At 52.5% G+C, this 19,484-nt stretch overlaps 1 protein-coding gene across 13 annotated transcripts in view; it reads right to left on the reverse strand.

Moving 5' to 3' along the window:
- The window catches only part of Col13a1 (collagen type XIII alpha 1 chain), a 151,433-nt gene that overhangs the window by 57,377 nt on the left and 74,572 nt on the right, over positions 1-19,484 (reverse strand). For 11 of the 13 annotated variants that reach the window (XM_037199535.1, XM_037199541.1, XM_037199533.1 and 8 more), the window contains 10 exons: positions 13,619-13,654; positions 13,035-13,061; positions 12,035-12,061; positions 9,700-9,726; positions 9,574-9,600; positions 8,813-8,839; positions 5,944-6,009; positions 3,128-3,235; positions 1,427-1,453; positions 384-419 (listed from right to left, as the gene is read on the reverse strand). In XM_037199535.1, the coding sequence (XP_037055430.1) occupies positions 384-419; positions 1,427-1,453; positions 3,128-3,235; positions 5,944-6,009; positions 8,813-8,839; positions 9,574-9,600; positions 9,700-9,726; positions 12,035-12,061; positions 13,035-13,061; positions 13,619-13,654 (408 nt within the window). The remainder of the gene's footprint in view (positions 1-383; positions 420-1,426; positions 1,454-3,127; positions 3,236-5,943; positions 6,010-8,812; positions 8,840-9,573; positions 9,601-9,699; positions 9,727-12,034; positions 12,062-13,034; positions 13,062-13,618; positions 13,655-19,484) is intronic. The other 2 variants (XM_037199539.1, XM_037199536.1) reach the window with 1 other exon arrangement.

Here is a 19,484-nt window from a genome sequence, read left to right on the forward strand (position 1 = left end):
TCGGTCTGGCCTGAGAACTGCCCAAGAGCAGGGCTGGGTCTGTCTATACCCACTTCCAGGCTCACAAGCATGGAGCTTGTGTTAGAGGGGTCCAGTATTCTGGCTCACCCAGTCCAGACACCAGACATAGCCAGCCAGGTCAAGGAGAGAGTCACTTCCTTACTTGAGGTTGGATTGGGCCACTAGCTGGGCAAGGCTCCGTCCCATCTGTTCCTGTCCTTCCCCGAGTGTTCGGACAACCTTGTAAACAAGGAGGCTCACACGGCTGGCACAGGTGTGAGTTTATGCTGCTCCCCACCCAGCCCTGGCCTGTGTGCATCCCTGTAATGAGGCCCCTCTTGGGTTCCCCACAGGAGAGGTAGTATCCCCCACCTCCTGCTTACCTTGCGGCCATGGTAGCCCTGGATCCCGGGGTCTCCCTGGGGAAGAAAGAAAATCCAAATGGCTTTCCATGCCAGACCAGCTGGTGCCCCTTGCGACACAATGTCACCTTCTGCCTCCCCATGACCCCCCTGGTCTCTGGCCGTCCCCTGGACCCAGCTATTCCTGGAGCAACAGCCCTCTGCCCTCCGAGGTCCCCAGATACTGTTCTAATGGCTGAAGGTTGCTGTGAGGGGTCAGCTTGTTGGAGACTCGGGACATCCAGTTTGGGTTCTACCGAAGAGTCTTCTCCCGCCCCTCCTGGCTCTCTGCTTCCACGTTTACAGAGTGGCGGCCACCCTCAGTGTTTCATGCCCTTTGGTCCCCAGGGCTCCTGACTTCAAAGTGACAATGCCTTTGCCAGCGTGGGCTCCCAGGCAACATTTCCCAAGAGACCAGGTCACTTTGGAGGTTTTTCCATATCGGACAGCTTTGGGAGACACTGTGACCATGTCACGACATCTGTCTGCCTCGTGTTTCCAGCTAGAACACAAACTCCCCAGGCATCCAAGAGTGTGCCTTTGTCTTTTGTCTTTCTTTAAAAAACAAAACAAAACAAAACAAAAAAACCCTTTTGTTTTATTTTTAAAGACAGGGTCTCATGTAGCCCAGGCTGGCCTCTAGCTTGTTATGTAGCCACAGATAACCTTGAACTTTCTGATCTCCCTGCCTCTGCTTTCCAGCTGTGGGCATAAGCATCACACCTTGTTTATGAAGTGCTGGGGATTCAAACCCAGGGCCTCCTGTATTCCAGGAAACCCCTCAGCCACCAAACTGCACCTCCAACTCTGGAGTGTACTTTTTATGCCAAACATAGCCCCTGCTTAGCCAGTTTGCCCACCCAAAAAAGGTGCTACCTGGTGAGATCAAAAGTTCTTAAAGAGGAGGTGACATTTTAGAAGTGGACCACATTTAATCCATCACTCAGCTTCAGCCTTTCTCAGCGGACACCCCTACAGGGAATGCTTTCTCTACAGCACCTCTTATCACTTAGGGGAGTACTTACCTTTGGTCCAGGAGGCCCAGGTAAACCCTGTAAAAGGAAGGAGAAGGTGAATGGGGTTAGTCATGTTCACAGTGGAGGCTGGAGCAGAGAGCCCCAGATAGCTCCAGGGTGTCCCGGAGAGAAGCTGAAACCTAGGGAGGGCACATGGGGACACCAGGCTAGCATCCCTGACTGGAGCCATGTGGGCACTGTGGGCAACTGTGCTGTGCTTGCCCACTGGAAAGTAGGTCAGTGGCCTGGGGCTAAATTGGCAGTGTGGCTTCGTAAAGATCCTTTACCCATGTACCTCCTAATTTAGGCCCCTTGCTGGAAAGCTGACCTTGCCCAACAAAGTCCCAATCTTGCCCTTGGCCCCGAACCCCTGAAGAAGAGCCTGTCCGCCCCCCTCTGCCTGGAGGTAACCACAGCAGCTGGCCATGGTGAGCTGGTATGGGTACAGGGGCCTGTGGGTACCAAGGGAGAGAGAGGCCAGGGGTGGTTGGGGACTGTGGTCTTGGGCAGAGGTCTAGGCAAAAAACGTGGGCTGGAGAAAACCAAGAAGTTAGGTCTAGTCTGTTTCCACTGGTGTAAAAGACACTCAGGGTTTATTCCTTTATAAACAATCTAAGAAAAAACAAACAAACAAACAATACACCTAGCTGCCATGCAGAGAGAGAGAGAGAGAGGCCAGTACTGGGGCAGAGGCTGGTAGTTGGCAAAGCTGCGAATTTGGCGCACTTTGAAGGCTTAGTCTGGCTCAATTTTCTAAATTCGTTTCCTTTTAGTTTTTCTGTTTTCCCATCTACAGACCGATGGAGGTGAGGCTAAGTACCCCTTCCCCCACCGCACACCCCTGCCAGAGTCCTGGGGGGTAAAGTTCTGTAAATATGCCTTTTGGGAACCAAGCTGAACCAGCTCTGAGGGACACAGACTCTCACTACAGTCCAGTCCTTCTACCCCAACGGGAGATTGTGGTGGCCAGAACTGTGGTCCAGTTCTCAGGGACCCTCCACAAAAGTCTCAAGATGGCTAAAAGTCAGAGCAGCCGAAGGGCCCCGGGCATGAACTTGAGTGACTCTGATGTCAACCCTTTCAAGCTACCTGGAAGGCTTTATCAGCGTTGAACACATATATCTCCGCTATAACGCGGCTGCGGAGGACGCGGTCTTGGCCAGAGTTTGAAAATGAGTGAGTTGGGGGTGGATCTGTCACTTGAAGGGAATGTCTATGGCACCCTTCCCCAGCAGTGGCACTGCTGGTCCTCAGGACCCGGGAAGCAGGGCCCCACTGACTGGAGCAGCATGCCCGGAAGGTGGGCCAGCAGCGCAGATCCTGCATTTACCTTGAAAGACACAGTCATCGGAGGCCACCCCTTGTACCTTTCCAGAATCCACTGCCCTGACTCGGGTTTTCTTAAACCAGGGTCAGGGACAGCTGCCAAGGGCCCTTCAGACTTTTCCCAGTTATTCTGCAGTGACATAAAGTAGCTTATCAGCGTGCCCCCTGGAGACCATGACTGACACAGCCCTGCAGGTGCGGTAGTAAAATTGGGAGGGCAAAGAGCTGAGTAGAGTCTCAGGCACGAACAGCTTCTTGCAGAGGCCACCCATGTCCCGGTCCTTGACAAAACGTTTCTGTCATTTGGTCTGTCTTCAAGGTTTAGAGCACTTCTAGGAGACTTCTAGGGAGCAAATCTTGAAGAAGAGAGGGAGGGACACTTACAGGTGGCCCGATAGGCCCTGGCAGTCCTGGGTGTCCCAGAGGGCCGCTTGGTCCCGGGGGCCCTGGGGGCCCTGGAGGGCCTTGGATGCCAGCCTGGCCTTGTTCCCCCTGAAGTTAGAGAAAGCACGCATTAGAGAGGTGTCAGGGCAGCAGTCAGACCCCCACCCCCCACGTGCCATGCATCTGCCGAGGCCTCCGTGGACCCTGCTAGGAATGCAGTGGGGGCGGTGGGTGGGTGGTGAGGGTAGTTGATGCTGTGTTGCCAGTGATGGTGACTGCATGCAGGGGCTAACGGCAGCAGGGAGAGGACCAGGGCATCAGGGGGCTGAGCTGTGGGGGCTTCTACAGGTCCCCAGGGCAGAGAGTCTGGCGGTCGTGGCAGAGATAGAGAGTGAGGGAGAGATGACCCCTGGCCTGAACCCAAGCCCTGCTCCTGGCCCGGCCCGAAGCCAGAGCTCAACCCAGGTGGTCTGCAGCCTGCCTCTATCACTCTCTTAATGGAGCGTGTTTATCAGCAGCCCTGGCCTCCCAGTGGCGGGATGGGAGCATGGGGTCCTTGTTTCCTGTCTCAGCATAGGCTGGTTTTGATTATCTGTTCCAGGGGATCAAATGAGACCCTAGGTCAGAGGCCACGGGGTTTGGTCTGGCTCACTGCTCAGTTAAGTGGGGCTCATCCGCCAAGTCCTTGTTGTTGGGAAGTGGCCTCCAGCACCATCTGCTAGACGCATCAGTCAGCATCTGCTCTTACATAAGCTTCCCCTTTCCGCTCACTTGAGACCATCTTGCGTAACATGCATAATCAATACAGCTCTATCAGTAGGAAACTGGTAAGCCTTCTCATGTCCCATGATGGCTGACGGCAGAAAACCCTAACTCCCCAGAGAATCTGCGGCAGCCATGAGGGCAACTCCTGCTGGCCCTGCTCTGGAAACTGAGTCAGGGCAGTACAGATAAGTCTTGCCTGGCCACCTGTGTGTCTTGGACACAGATACAGCAACAGGTGGTGGCTGGATCTACTGTGGTTCTCAACCTGTGGATCGAGACCCCCTTGGGAGTCATATATTCAGAAATCCTGCGTATGAGATAGTTAGATTACCATTCATAACAGTAGCAACATTATAGTTATGAAGTAGCAGTGAAATAATTTTATGGTGTGTGTGGGGGTCACCACAACATAAGGAGCTGTATGAAAGAGTCGCAGCTTTAGAAAGGTTGAGAGCCACTGGTCTAGGGACTTCCTCTGCCAACCGGAAATTTAGACTATGGCCCACAGGGAGTTGGTATGCAGCTTACATGAGATAATCATGCATGATTCTGGTGTGTATGTACAGCACACATGTGTGTGGAGGGCAGACATCCATCTTAGGTATCGCTCCTCGGGGGGCTGTCCTCATTTCTTTTGAGACAGGGTCTCTCGTGGGGACCGGGAGGTCACAGGTTAGGCTCAGGTGGCTTGGCCAGAGAGCCCTAGGGAATCTTCTGTCTTTCCCACTCCAGGGCTAGGTTTACAAGTATGTGCCTGGAGGTCCAAACTCATGTCGTCCTGCTTGCCCAACAAGCACTGTTGACTGAGCCACACTTTACAACCCACCAGGCAGAATGCTCACAGCAGGTCCTAGAACACAGTAAATGTCCATCAAAGAGTGGCTAGTGCAAGCAAGGCCACGTACACAGTGACTCTGTGTGTGTGTGTGTGTGGGGATGTGTGTTCAAGAGCACTACCTCAGCTTCCCTAAAGTGGGGCCTGTAGGCAGCAGGATGAGTGGCCCTGAAAGGGCCTGGTGCTGCTTTGAGCTGCCAGCGGCCTCCTGAGTAACCGTTGGAGCCCTGGAGGCTCTCAAGGATTTGGTGGGGGTAACGCGATCCGCCGCCTACAAGAATGGGCTGAATGCTTAATAGACTGCACATGGATCACGTGACTCTGTATTTTTAGTTGATCACCGGAGTGAGTTTTCAGCCTTATTCAGTCAAGTACTTGAGTATCCAGGCTCCTGGGCTGTGGACTCACCAGGCAAGTAGCTCAAGGCGCGGCCACTCCCAGCTCCCTGGGGCCCTGGGGACACCCGGGCCATAGAAGGCAGATGAAGGGTGAGACCGGCAGTGCCTGGGCCTCATGTGACCTCAGACAGCATGGGCAACGATGCTTTGTCCCCGGGGACAACCTGCTGCTGGCCAAGCCTCCTTGGAGGTAAGCGAGGCAGGAAGATAGGAGAGTAGCTGTTCGCCCGTGGGTTGTGGGGCATGCCGCTCTACAAACACCCTCATTCCTCACCCCCAGGCTCTGAGATGTCGGACTCGGCAGGCTGTGTGCCTGAGCAGGGAGAGTGTGGGAACGGGCATCAGAGACCTGCTTCTCATTCCGCTTCTCCCTCTGGCTAAGTCCTGTGACGGTGGGTGCGTCCACTCATTCTCTGCGACTCGATTTCCCTGCCCTACCACGGCCACTACGCCTGCTCTTACTTTACAGAGGAGGGAGCCCGAGGCACCCTGGGAACGGGGAGAGAACCTGGGTATAAATCCTTGCTCTGTGACCTCAGGCAAGGTGAACCTTTTTGAGCCTGTATTTCTGCATCCGTGGCGATAAAGACGGTGGCGTCTAACTCATGAAAGACTCGTCATCAGGCCTGTTGGTGGTGGCCGTCAGGGTGCCATGCTATGGCGGGGCCGGTGTGCTGTGTGTCTCCACTTCCATGGCATCGCCGGGCCGATGTCCGCCTAACCTTAGAAGCAGGTTCTGGCACAGTGGGTGACCCCAGCTGCCCCGTCGCGCCCCCAAGATGTGCCAAGCCCCTGGGAAAGCCCCACACAGTATCTACCTGGAAGGTCCGCCTTTTAATGACTGGGGGTGGAGCCAGCCGCACTGAATTGAGGAGAGGCAACAGCTGAGGAGAGACATGAGTTGGAAGGCCAGAGGGCAGAGGCCAGAGGTCACAGGTATTCAGAACGATGTAGGAAGTCACCGAGAAGGCCAAGTGGAGAGAGGAGGAAGAGGGGAGAGAGGTCAGTGTGAACACAGCGGCAGGATAGATGGGGTTGGGGAGGGGCGACTTCCCTAAGGCTCAGCTCAAGGGACAGACACAATGCTCATCTTGCCTCTGGCAACCTCAGCTGTCCTTCTGAAGGCATGGGCCTCATAACCACCCCGCCTCAGCTCGGCTACTGGCTAGTAGCCTCCTTGAGTTCCGGGAGAGGGGCTTTCCCTGGCCAGGCCCACCTCTGATGCTGTGCCAGACCACTCAGGCCATATGACAGACACACCATCCAACACTGCGCTGCCCCACCCGGGCCTGCCCGGTGGACAGCGGCTGCTGGGCTGAGGGTCGGAGCCACAGAACGAGCTAAATTGGTGCGTGGAGCCAGGCTGGCGTGTGGTCCCTGTGGGTTCGTTTTTTTGGGTAGGACAAGAATGGCTGATGTCAGCAAATCGGAGGACCATGGTCAAGGGGAGCTAAGCCTGGCTCCCTGGGTTGAGTTGGCTATGGGTATGGCTTGTGAGGCACGCACTAAGTATGGCTGAGGCCTCGTTCTGCGGCTGGCATGCTCAGAAAAGATGTCTTGGGAATGGTCAACCACGTCTAGGGGGATGGGCAACTTACGATCACATTATCTAACATAATTCTCATTTGGGGTAATTTCTGCTGCTTTTTTTTTTTCTCCATGCTTGGCTAGGCTGAACTTGAGATGACTGGGAAGTTAGAACCCGTATGAAGACCATGGGGGATCACCTGCATGTGTTTAAGGCCCCTCAACTCACCAAAGGCCCCTGGGCTGGATGTTAAGAACCATGATCCCTCTGGGCTGAAAACAACACTCAGCCAGGGAATTAGGAGCCCGCCTGGGGGCCCTTCTAGGTTATTCCTGCTGCACAAAGGGGCAGCTATCACACATGAGCCATGCAGAGCCCCTGCCTCCCATGCTGAGGCCCAGGGGTGTGCAACGCTGAGCTCTGTGTCCAGGGAAGTGTCTCAGGCAAGAGGGGCTGGAGCCCACCTACAGCCGACAAACCTTTAGGGACATTATCGGGCTGGAGCGCAGAGCTGCTAGAACGCCACTTGGCGACTCCTGGTTTGGGAGGTAAAGGAGGGGGGCAGCTGAGACGGGGTCACACGGAGCAGGAGAGAGCCCACAGACCTCCTAGCAACCCCGCCTGACACCAGCGGACCCACCTCTGCCTACTCCTTGGAAAGCCAGCGATCCATTAGAGGCTCCCTGCTCTCATACTTCTAAATCAACTTGCCTGTCAGTTGGGTCTTCAAATCCCGCCCCCCCATCCCTGCCTGACTGAAGTCTTCATACTACGCTTCCGGGACTTTATCACTGTTCCTTATCACAGTTCCCTGCTCTGTTCTTGTGCAGGGTTGAGGGGCAGAGAGCCTGCCCTCCCCGCCCTAAGCACCCCTGCAGAGTCAATGACACACTGTAGAAACGCTTGCACTTGTACTGTCTCTGTGCCAGGGGAATGTGCTGTCTTGCTTTTGGGTGACAGAACCATCTTGCAAGCCCATCGTTTCAAATAGACACAGCTGGCTTTCTATTGTTGTAGCAGGGTTGGGCTAGATGGACCAGCAGGGCCCTACACCCCTGAAGTGCATGCCACTCACAGGCCAGCTCTGCCCGTGTGGCTGCTGGCCTGGGCCTCAAACCTATTCCTCCCCGTTACACGCCAGCCCTAACACAGCCTCTCACTGGTTGTCCAAGGACCCAGATGTCAGGGACTGGCGTGGGATTCTGTGTCCTGAGAGGCTGGGCAGAGGCTGGCCATGCTAGAGACCCTGGAGAGTCAAGTGCATTCTGAGCCTGGTTTATGGTGGGAGGTAGGGGTGGGGTAGGGGGTGTGATGGGCTCTATCCGCTATGTTCCACCCTGCTCGGCTGTAGTAGCAGCCAGGGCGATAGATTGTGTGTTTCCGGGTATACCGAAGCCCCTATAAATGGGAGGTCACCTACGATGATCTCCTTCACACTTGTGGCCCAGGTCTGAGCACGATAGGGGTGGTCTGCAGGTTGCTTCACTGTATCCCACTGGGGCTTCAGGGAGGAATCAGGGAAGGGCTCCACCCTCCCCGTCCGCAGCAGGAGCTCTGCTGTCAGCGCACGAGTGGACACTGGGTCCCTATGCTTAGAGGAAGCCAGGAAAAGACAGGGTCAGGAGGGCTAGGGGAGGAGCCGTCTCAGTCCAGAAACATCCTACCCCTCCATAACGCTCCTGCTGAGAAGGGTTTCCTGTGTTCCTAACAGGCAAGATGCACGCTGCCTCCAGGGGTGCAGTGGCCAGATGATCTCCCCTCCTGGAGATCTGGGTCATCGGAAACCATGACTAACTCAAAAGTCCCTCATATGTGTCCAGGCCTTCCAGATCTACAGACACCCCGCCGCCGCCGCCGCCACACACATACCCCACCAGGCAGAGAGGCAACACCCAGATCCATGCCTGCCTCCTGGCCAATGGAGGGCAAGGTGACACACACATTCAAGAGACTCTCAGACACTTGTTCAGCAGACAAACGAGGCCATTAGGAGTCTGGCCCCAGGCACATCAATGACCACCAGACACAGAGCTGAAAGCAGATCATCAACCTGCTTACACACAGGGTTGCAGGTCCCCACCCCCTACCCTGCACCCCCAGGTAGTAACTGGGCTTCAGGATGGAGCAAAGAACACCCCTTAGCTTGGAGCATCACTTACCCGGTGTGGGTACTCGCCACACTGACCCTAGGAAGGGAGAGAAGGAGAGAGAGGTGTTAGGCACTTATCAGGGAGATCTGTACCCCCCAAACACACCATGTATCTCCTCATCCGCTGGTGCCACTGCTCTGCTTTGGGCCCTTTGAGATGAAGTGGTCCCTCTTCCCTTGCCTCTAGTAGGCAACAGGAGAAACCCCCTAGGGCCTGCCTGGAGGAGGCTGCATGGGGGGGGGTCAGGGATAAGACCCCACTACCTGCCACTTACCATAATGGCAGGATTAGGAATTATGTCCAGCTCAGTTGTCAGCCCATGTCCTGGGTTAGTACCCAATAGCCTTGATGGGGCCAACAGACTCTATAATGTCTTGTGGCTAGCAGGGCTCTGGGAATACCTCCTCCCAAACCAAGAATGCCAGGCTCCTGTACCGCTGTCCAGGGGTAAACCTACCCATCTTGGTCAGAAAGTGAACAAGGCAGAGAATATAGGAGGCCAGGGAAAAGTTAGGCCAGCAGGACTCTAAGTTGATATCACAGAGTGAAGGAGCCCTGTGGGATGGCAGGTGGATAGGGCCAAACTTATGCAGGTCTCCAGACTCAAGACTGACAGTGTGTGGGGGGAGTGCCATTGTTTTTCTCTCACATACTAGGTGTCTCTAGGGTTTCTTTAAAACTCACATCTGGAAGCAGCCGCTTTGACCCCTTCCTGCCTGGTGGAAGGCTTTGCCCCTGGCACAGGTCTAGGAGGCGTCAGCTGCACTTACCTTTTCTCCCTTTTGTCCTGGAGGTCCCTGCAAAGAGAAGGAAATGACAGTGTCAGGGCTCAGATCCCAGACCACATGGTCCCCAACCTCCCTGCTGGGGACAAAGAAGAGGAGCTAGCTACCAACCGGTTGTCCTCGGGGACCCACCAGGCCCTGTGGAAGAAAGCACATGTGTCAGTGGGTGGATAGATCAGAGACACGTGCCTGGTTGGATTGAGACACATGCTGGGCTTCTAGGCACTTCTCAGACTGTCCCAAAGTCCTACAGGGCAGGACTGCCTACGACCATCTCAACTAAGGTGGTTTGGCTTTATATGTTGAGCCTCAGTGGGTGTGGCCAGTTGGTCCCCATCACCCACCCCATTCCTCCAGACACTGACATCTTAAGGGACCTCTGCATGGGAGGCTTGGGTGTCTGAGTATTTTACTCTGAAGGACCATACATCCTGCACCTGGGGGCCTCAGGAGACCCCAACACAGCCTACTTCCTACTCTCCTGGCCACTGAACCAGAAAGGCTTGTGTTGTAGAATATATCTTAAGATGCATTACATTGTTTATGCTGTGGAACATTTGTTTTAATGATGCAAAGATGTGTTGCGTTCTTTCATGTTGCATTTGTTGAACTCTGTGAAGCTGTGTTACTTTGCCTGTCTAAAACACCTGATTGGTCTAATAGAGAGCTGAACGGCCAATAGCAAGGTAGGAAAAGGGATAGGCAGGGTTGGCAGGCAGGAGAATAGGAGGAGAAATCTGGGAAGAGGAATAAGGAATGAGAAAAGGGGGAGAGGAGGACATAAGGGGCCTAGCCACTCAGCTACACAGCAAGCCACGGAGTAAGAAGTAAAGAAAGGTATACAGAATAAAGAAAGAAAAAAGCCCAGAGGCAAAAGGTAGACGGGATAACTTAAGAAAAGCTGGCTAGAGCCAGGCAGTGGTGGTGGTGGTGGTGGCGGCGGCGGCGGCGGCGGCGGCGGCAGCAGCAGCAGCAGCAGCAGCAGCGCACGCCTTTAATCCCAGCATTTGGGAGACAGAGGCAGGTGGATCTCTGTTAGTTGGAGGCCAGCTTGGGCTACAGAGTGAGTTCCAGGACAGCCAGGGCTACACAGAGAAACCCTGTCTTGAAAAATAGAAAGAAAGAAAGAAAGAAAGAAAGAAAGAAAGAAAGAAAGAAAGAAAAGAAAAGAAAGAGAGAGAAAGAAAGAAAGAGAGAGAGAAAGAGAAAGAGAGAAAGAGAGAGAAAGAAAGAGAAAGAGAGAAAGAGAAAGGAGAGGAAGAGAAAGAGAGAAAGAGAAAGAAAGAGAAAGAGAGAGAGAAAGAAAGAAAAGCTAGCTAGAAATAAGCCAAGCTAAGGTCAGGCAATCATAAGTAATAATAATACTCCATGTGACTTATTTGGGAGATGGGTGTGGGCCCCCCCCAAAAGAGCAAAGAGTAAAAAACAGCCAACAATAGGCTTCAGCATGGGTGGGGCAGGCCTGCGCTGCAGACACTACATTTTGAGAGGCCTGTGGTGTACAGGAAGCCAGGATGGACATCCTAATCCACGTTCTGAGCTCCCTGGAAGGCACGAGGAGACTTGGCATTTCTGTCAAGGTTGCCTTATCATTTGGTTCAAGGGAGGAGTCGGGTTCAGTGTCTGGTGGACTTTCAGGAGACCCCACTGAAGCCCGGGGTGAGGAGGCCTGTGCTGATGTGCGGTAGGAGGGCAGGACAGGAGCAGGTGTGGGCTGATCCCTCTGGGCCCGGCTCTGCAGACCCTCACAGGGCCAAAGATGAAGGGGCTGGCATCACCTCTGCCTCCCAGCACCAAGAGGATGACAGTGTTCAGACATGGTTCAGGGTGTGATCATGGAAGGCTAGCCATTTCCAGTCCAACACGCTCTGAATTTGAACCCTCGCCTGAGCTTCTGAGGTTGCTGTGAGCCCTCTGCTGGCCTGTGGGAACCCCCTGAGTGCCAGTCTCTGGGCCCCTGGGCATCTGGGTGAGTGGCCTCAGTGTGGCAAGATGTAGAAAAGAGTCCTTCTGCTTCGGACTCACAACTGGATCTACCTGGAAACTAGGAAACTTCAAGCAGGCTCACAGTGGTGGGGCTTGAGAGTCCTGGGATAGGCACTGTGGGAAAGCAAAGGGCCACCATCTCCTCGGGAGCACCCCACCCCCACCCCGAGAGTGCTGATGTTAGCGTGTTGGGAAAGGCTCCCCTGTGCAGTCTGGGAGTGTGAGCTTGTTACTAGTTGATCTGCTAAGAGCTATGAGGCACGGGTCAAGGGTGACACCCTGGATATCTCCAGTACGGGAGGTGAAGGGCTTATCACTTCTCCCTGCGTGATGACCTAGGGTGGTGAGGGGTGTACCCAGCTAGGGGTGACTGTGACAGGCAGGCTCTGTCCCCTTGTAGGAGTGAAACCAGACTGGTCCCCCACCTGTCTTGTGAAGGAAAGGAAGTAGGGGGTCTTACCGTCTCTCCTTTAGGTCCGGGGTGGCCCTGGAAGGAAAAGGGTTTCATGTACATTGTCTAAACACAGAAGCCCTCACCCTGCCTGCTCCAACATGGTCCTCCTTGTGCGATGCAGTTAGCTTCTTTTCTTTCTCAGCGTCACTTGTCACTCACTCATCTGACCAGACCCTAACCTGCAGGCTGACTGGCCCGGGGGTAGGGTCCCTTCTTCCTTTCACTTTCTCAGCTATAGTTACCTGCTCTCCAAAGGAGGACAGAACTTGGGGTGTTGCCCTGGACCCCAGCTACATCCACGACATATACCCAGGACAGCTTTGCGGGGGATAGCTGACCTTGTGGTCAGCAGACATGACCACTGTAGCCTCTGGGCTCTATGTGGTTTGGTGGGCTGGGGTGACCAGGTCCCCACCTGAGGATCTGAGGAAGAGTTAAGAGATGTACATGATAGCCACAGAGAATGCAATTGTGGGGACTCCAAGAGCTCTGGAACGGCAGCCATCTTCCAATTCCTATGAATGCTTGGACCAGGAGACCAAGTCCAAAGGGTTAAGGTGACCAGAGGTGGACCTGGGTGTGCACATGGAGCCTTAGCGGCAGAGGGGACCCCAACTTTGAGGAGAACAGGAATCACCTTGGCACTTGGGTGGTACTGGAGCAGCCTGTTCTATTCCACCTGTTTAGTGTTCCCGCTGCCTCCTTGCCTTCCCCGACTCCTGATCCCGTGTCCTTCAGACTCACCAAAGTCTGTGGGTGACTTTTGCTCCACTCATTGGACCTCCAGCTTGACCACCGGAGGCTTTGCCCCGTGGTAGCCCACTGGGGTCAGAGGTGACTTATTCAAATAGCTCCTCCTCCTCTTGCCATCAGCCATTCTGGCCAGTTTTTCTTTCTGTGGCAACTGTCTTTCAATGATCTGGGATGGAGGAGGGCCAGGAGCCCCAGGTGAGTGAGCAGGACAGAGCCCAACTCAAGGGTCTACTTACCCCAAGGGTTCACTTACCGGCTTGCCGTCAAGACCAATAGGACCCTGCAAAGAGAAGGGCTTGATGCAAAGGCCTAGTTTCCCAGGTCTCCTGCCCAGGAGGCAGCCTGGGCACAGTGTGTTCCTTGAAAGCTAGTGTTGGTCGGCACTGAGGCAGTGGCTTCTCTGGTCCTGCCCCTTAGAGCCTATCTAGGCTTCACGGGCAAGGGTTAAAGGATACTCCAAGGGCCACCCTAGGGCCACCTGACTGCCACTTCCCTGGTAGGCCTCTCTTCGGTGCCTGGCCAGCGGCCAATCAGTTCACGTTCTCTGGCCCACCATCTGCCCACATCTGGGTACCAAATGGGATGTATCAGCTGCAAATTCACTCACTCAGCTCCTGTCCGGCCATCACTATCTATATGGATGTCTCTGTCCTTTCTTGTAGCAGGAGCCCAGCCCTGAGCTACTGGCCCATGAAAGGTCATAGAGTGGGTCCTTCGTGGTTAGGAATCAGGAGGGAAAAATGTGGCCTCAGGGATCATGAGGGTGGATGCACTTTAACCCAGCCAGGCCCAGGACCTACCTTCCTATCTCTGCTAATCTGAGCCCTCTGCACTTACCGGAAATCCAGGGAAGCCTCGAGTGCCCGGCTGGCCCTGAGAAGAACAGAACAGTAAGGATGAGTGAGGAGGGGTGGAGCCAAGCCCATCCTTCCGGTTCATCTTTGTGCCCATCTTTGACTCCATGTTATCACCTGTGAGCTGGCTATGGGAGGATGGGGAAGACAGAAAGGGAGCATCCTAACAGAGTTCCTGTAGGGACCAAGCTGGGGAGAGGGAAGGAAGCAGCCAGCATCCTTGGGGCCTACTTCTAGAAGTGGCTGGAGATACTTTACACTGCTTGGACCCCTGGAGCCTTGACATGTAAATAGACCAATGGGACCGTCAGGACAGGGGAGGCTTACTCTGGATCGCACAGAAGTCCTGGACCAAAATTGGGTCTGTTTTCTTGATTTACAGGCATTGCTCATGGCCACTAATCTAAGGATGGTTTGGAAGTTTGCAGAACTTGACCTTCAAAAATGTATGCTTTCAGGCTAGGATGGGTCAGATTGCTGCTACTCAGCAGGCTTCTCCCAGCAGCTGGGCAATCTCTGGATTCCCCCTGTCTCTCAGAAGGAGAGACACCCAGGCTTGTTTCCTTAGAGGTGCAGAGTGCCACAGAGACAGTTGTATGCTCCTGGTCACAGTCCAGTGGCTAATCCTCAGGATTCCCAAGCAACACACAACTGTGGCTGCAGGTCTGAGTGGCTAACCCAAAGGTCAAAGGTAACAGAGAACTGAGAAACCTGGATCCTGGTCACTCCCCTCCTCAGGATCCAACAAGGGTTGGATCCCTGCTACTCATATCGTTCAAGGCTCCAGCAAGATGGCTGCACAGGTGAAAACACTTGCCATAAAGCCTGATGACTTTGGTATAATCCCTGGGACCCACGAAGTGGAAGGAGAAAACTGACTTCTACAAGTTGTCAGCACATGTGTGTGCACACGCACATCCATACTCATACATGTGTGCGCACATGCGCGTGCGCGCACGCACGCGCGCGCACACACACACACACACACACACACACACACACACAAATACATGTGATAAAAAAAATCTGTGTTTTGTTTTTATCTTTTTGAAACAGGTCTCACTATGTAGCCCTGGCTATCCTGAAACTCACTATGTAGACCAGGCTGGCCTTGAATTTACCGAGATCTGCCTGCCTCTGCCTCCCAGGTGCTGGAATTAAAGGTGTGCACCAATACACCTTCATAATTGCTTGTTAGGATGAAGCCATCCTCCACTGAATGCCTGTGACCTGGTTATCTCCCTGTCTCCTCTGTGCCTCTCCTGTCTGCCCAGCAACAGTGACTCGCCTGCTTTTCCTAAAAGACATGCCAGCTCTCAGCTTGGGATCCCCTCAGCTTACATGGAAGAACTCCTTTGCAAGTATAGACTGTTGGTTCTGGCAGGCTGAGTTCTAGTCCAGCCTTCATCAACAACTGTGTGATGCCAAGCCATTGTCTAACCTCCCCAAGCCTCAGTTTCCCCATCCCTAGAATGGGAATAACCATGTAATCTCATCAGGTCACAGAACTACCACCAATTCTGCTTGTAATGCATCTGGAAATAGAAGCTCCACCATTGGGCACTTGTTGAATTAAGCTGATCAGAGGGGCACCAGAAACCAGCCAGGATGCTTGTGTTTATTGTATGCATGTGTACATGCTTGTGTGTGTGTGTGTGTGTATGTGTGTGTGTGTCCATCCATATATGTGCAAGGTATGAGTCTAGAGGCAAGAGTGCAATGCCAGACCTTCCTCTATTTGCTCTTCACATGGGTTTTAAGGACAGCGTGTCTCTTTGCTTGGCCCAGAGCTCACTGATTTGGCTAGACTAGCTAGTCACTGAGTTCCGGGGATCTTCCTGTCTCCGTCTCCAGTGCTGTGGTTCCTGACGCGTGCCACAGTGCCTGGCTTTTAATGTGCCTCATAGAGACCTGAACTCAGGTGTTCTCAAGGCAAGTACTCTACCCACGAAACCATCTCCCCAGCATCTTGAGATCCCTAGAGGTCTTAATCAAGAAGCAGTTCAGAAACAAGATCCCATCCAGGGGACAATGTCTTTGGGCTCATGTGCTGTGACCCTGAAATATTTCCAGGCTCCCTGGATCTGTGCATGTACCCAGAGAAACCACATCACCCATCTGGCCAGGTGGCATAAGGACCCCTTGCCATGTCAGGGTCGGGTGCTGGCCCACAGGGAATAACTGGCTGATGTCAGCTGCAGGCTGACTTGTGGCAAGTGTCCAAAGGCAAGACAGCGGCGACACCACTCATATGTCAGAGGGCACTGGCCTCTCAAGGATAAGGGTTGCTAAGAATAGGCCTAAGGAGAAACCCGGAAACTGTTGCAATATAATCTCTGAGACCTCCCAATGTAAACTTTCAGTAACTGCTCTGGACACGGAGAGGCCCGAGGAAGAGGTCAAGAGGGAAGGGTTCCAAGAAGCGTCTTCACAGCCATCTCAGCTGATATTTACGTGGCTGGGATAATCACACGCTCTGTTAATTACAGTGCCAGCTCCGGTAAGGAGCACGCATCCTTCCAAACCAGGGCCAAGTCCGGGACTAACCAGGGCTTTTTCAAGGCTCTGGGGAGGAATGCTGTCATTGACCACATGGGAATGGGAGTCTGCTTCCTGGAGAGCTTGGGCATGGAGAAGGCAGTGGAGTCTTACTAGGGGACTGTAATTTACATCTCAATTTATGCTGAGCTTAGGGTCTCTGCCAGTGTTCTGGTCGTGCTGAGTCCAGGCTGCAGAGCTGGCTGTTTGAGGCAGTGTATTATTATGGTGTATACTTTAATATGTTATACTGGTATTATGTATTATTTATGGAATATGTATTATTATTTAAATGTATTATAAAGAGTATGAACAAGCAAATATATTTGAGACTATATTTCTATGGGTCTATGTTGCTCAGGCTGGCCCTGAACTCCTGAGCTCAAGGAATCCTCCTGTCTCAGCCTCCTGAGTAGCTGGGACGGTAGCTTCCCAATCCCTGGCTTACACTAATCTTTTCTGTTAGGTTATTTATCTTTTCTGACCTGGTCTGAGTAAAGCTATTTGTTAAGAACAGTTTCTGCAAATGCTACCTAACTCACCATTTGTCTTTGAATTGCTCACCTAGAATTGTCATGTTTAGATGAACAAACTTTCCCTGTGGCTTTTGGGTTTTCTGTCATGTTCAAAGAGGCCTTCTTACTGGGAATTATACAATATGTGTTCATATTTTGCTCATATAGTTTATGATTTCATGTTTGACATCTTAGTATTTTGTTGTTATTCTTTTATTTTGTTTTGAGTTGGTTTTCTGACACAGGGTCTTGTGTAGCTCAGGCTGCCTCAAATCAAATATACAGGCTGGCCTTGAACTCCTGATCCTCTGGCCTCCATCACCCAAGTGCTAATACTATAGTATATATGATATATATATATATATATGATATATATAATGCTATATATAGTATATATGCTATATACTATACCACTGTGCCCAGATTACCTCGGAATATCTTCTGCACTGACAATCTGTCTTGATAGATTGGGTAGGATAGAGATTCACTATAAAGAAAGGATCAGGGGCTGGGGAGGTGGTCCAGATGGTAAAGCCTTTGCTTTAGACAACTGATGACCTGAATTTGATCCCTGGAGTGCATGGAAAAATTGAAGGAGAGAGGGGACTCTGAGAAGTTGTCCTCTGATCTCCACAATGTGCATCGTGATATGCATGCCCCCCTCTCCCCCTCTCTCTCTCACACACACACACTACACACATACAGAACCAAACTTTCCATTTGCCTTTTCCCACAGGGCCTGTCTCATGCCTTAACACCCATTTCAGAACAATCCACCTTTCTCTTTCTACTGTTAAATGATACTTTTATCACAAATCAGATTCCCATGGGCATTTGGTTTTGTTTCTTTTCTAGCCACTTGTCTCAGCTGTCCTGTTCTTTTTCCTAGCAGTCATGAGCTTATGTTTTTGTTTTTGTTTGGTTTTTTTTCTAAATGAACTTCAGCATTTGGACAACCAGCATTCACCAAGAACAGACACACATTACATTTATGGATGGAGGGTCTATATGTGAAAAGGGTAAATGAGCTACATCCACCCATCCCTGAAGTTCATCTTGCTCTGAGGCACCTCCCATCCCTGGCAACACCTGCCCCTCCTCCTCCTGGGGAGGGCACCACCATGAACTGTGTGACTCAGAAGTGTGGGGTGTCCAAAACTCCTTTTCTTTTCTAAAATTGATTTTGGTCATCACCAAAATCCACCATGTCCATCTCCAATGGTGTGTGCAGGTATGTGTTTCTATGTGTATGTAGACAGATAGATGGGTGGGTGGATGGATAAATGGGTAAATGGATAGATAGGTAGGTAGATAGGTAGGTGGATGGATGGATGGATGGATGGATGGATGGATGGATAGGTAGGTAGGTAGACGGATGGATGGATGGATAGGTAAATAGATGATGGATGGATGGATGAGTAGATGGATGGATGGATGGATAGATGGGTGAATGGATGGATAGATAGGTAGGTAGATAGGTAGATGGATGGATGGATGGATGAATGAATGGATGGATGGGTAGATGGTTGGGTAGATAGATGGATGGATGGATGGGTGGGTGAATAGATGGATAGATAGGTAGGTAGATAGGTAGGTAGATGAATGGGTAGATGGATGGATGGATAGATAGGTAGATAGGTAGGTAGGTAGATAGATAGATAGATAGATAGATAGATAGATAGATAGATAGATAGATAGATAGATAGAGATTTAGCCTGGATCAGGGCATTTAAACAGCACTCCCCTGTCACTTCCATTCAGTGTGCTCCCGCTGAGCACAGGGAGAGGCTACCTCTGTGTGCCGTGTGTGTGCGTGTGCGTGTGTGTACTGTTGTGTCCCTCATCCACCTAACACAACCCGAGGGCCCCCACGGTCTTGGGATACAGTTCCTGAACATCTTGTCCTTCAAGCAAAGCCCTTGCCTCGTCCTGGCTTTCCCATTCAGTTCCTTTTCTGGGTTCTTCTCTCAGTTCAGGAGCTTGACACCCCTCCTGACTCTCCTTCCCTGGGTGGACTCCGCAAGACCTTGAACGTTGTTCAGTTGTTCCTTCCCTTAAGGCCATTCCTTCCTGGACTGGCCGGAGCCCAGAGGCACCCTTCCTCTCTGTCCCTACTTTCTCCCTACTGCAGCAGCACCCGTGATCTGTGCCGTCGTGGCCAATGAGACTGCTGTCATGGGCCTGGAGGGCAAGCATCAGAATCCCATCATCTACCCCAAACCTGGCGGGCTCTAGGTTCCTGACAGACACTCAGCGGGTGTGTCTACTGGTGTGGGCAGCTCCTCGTGGGTGAGGGTGGGAGCTCAGGTCCTCCCTACTGTCCCCAAAAAGCAGCTGGGGAGCCCATTGGAGGGGATAGGCCCCTTGACATGCCGTCATCCCTAGTTGGCCATGACATGCCGAGTATCTTGGGGTCGGGCCTCCCACTCTGTTTCACAGGGCTTCCATGAGGACTCCCAAACACTAGGTTCCAGCTCCTTTGTGCCATTGGAACGGGAGTCATCATGCTCCAAGGGCCTGGATGGCTCCTTTGGCTTAGACTATTGATCAGCCTCCAGCAGAGTGGGCAAGTGGATCCCTGAGCCTGAGGCCAGTCTGGTCTATAGAGTGAGTTTCAGGACAGCCAAGGCCACACAGAGAAACCCTGTCTCAAAAACAAAACAAAACAAAACACATACAAAAAAAAAAAAAAAAAAAAAAAAAAAAAAAAGGCAAGGCTGGTTCCGACGAGCAATATTATTCTGGGCCTTTCCTGACAGGGTGGAAAGCCACGTGTCCCCATGTCTCCAGCTGCCA

This window comes from Peromyscus leucopus, chromosome 16_21 (genome assembly GCF_004664715.2).
Source record: "Peromyscus leucopus breed LL Stock chromosome 16_21, UCI_PerLeu_2.1, whole genome shotgun sequence".
NCBI classification, from domain to species: domain Eukaryota; kingdom Metazoa; phylum Chordata; class Mammalia; order Rodentia; family Cricetidae; genus Peromyscus; species Peromyscus leucopus.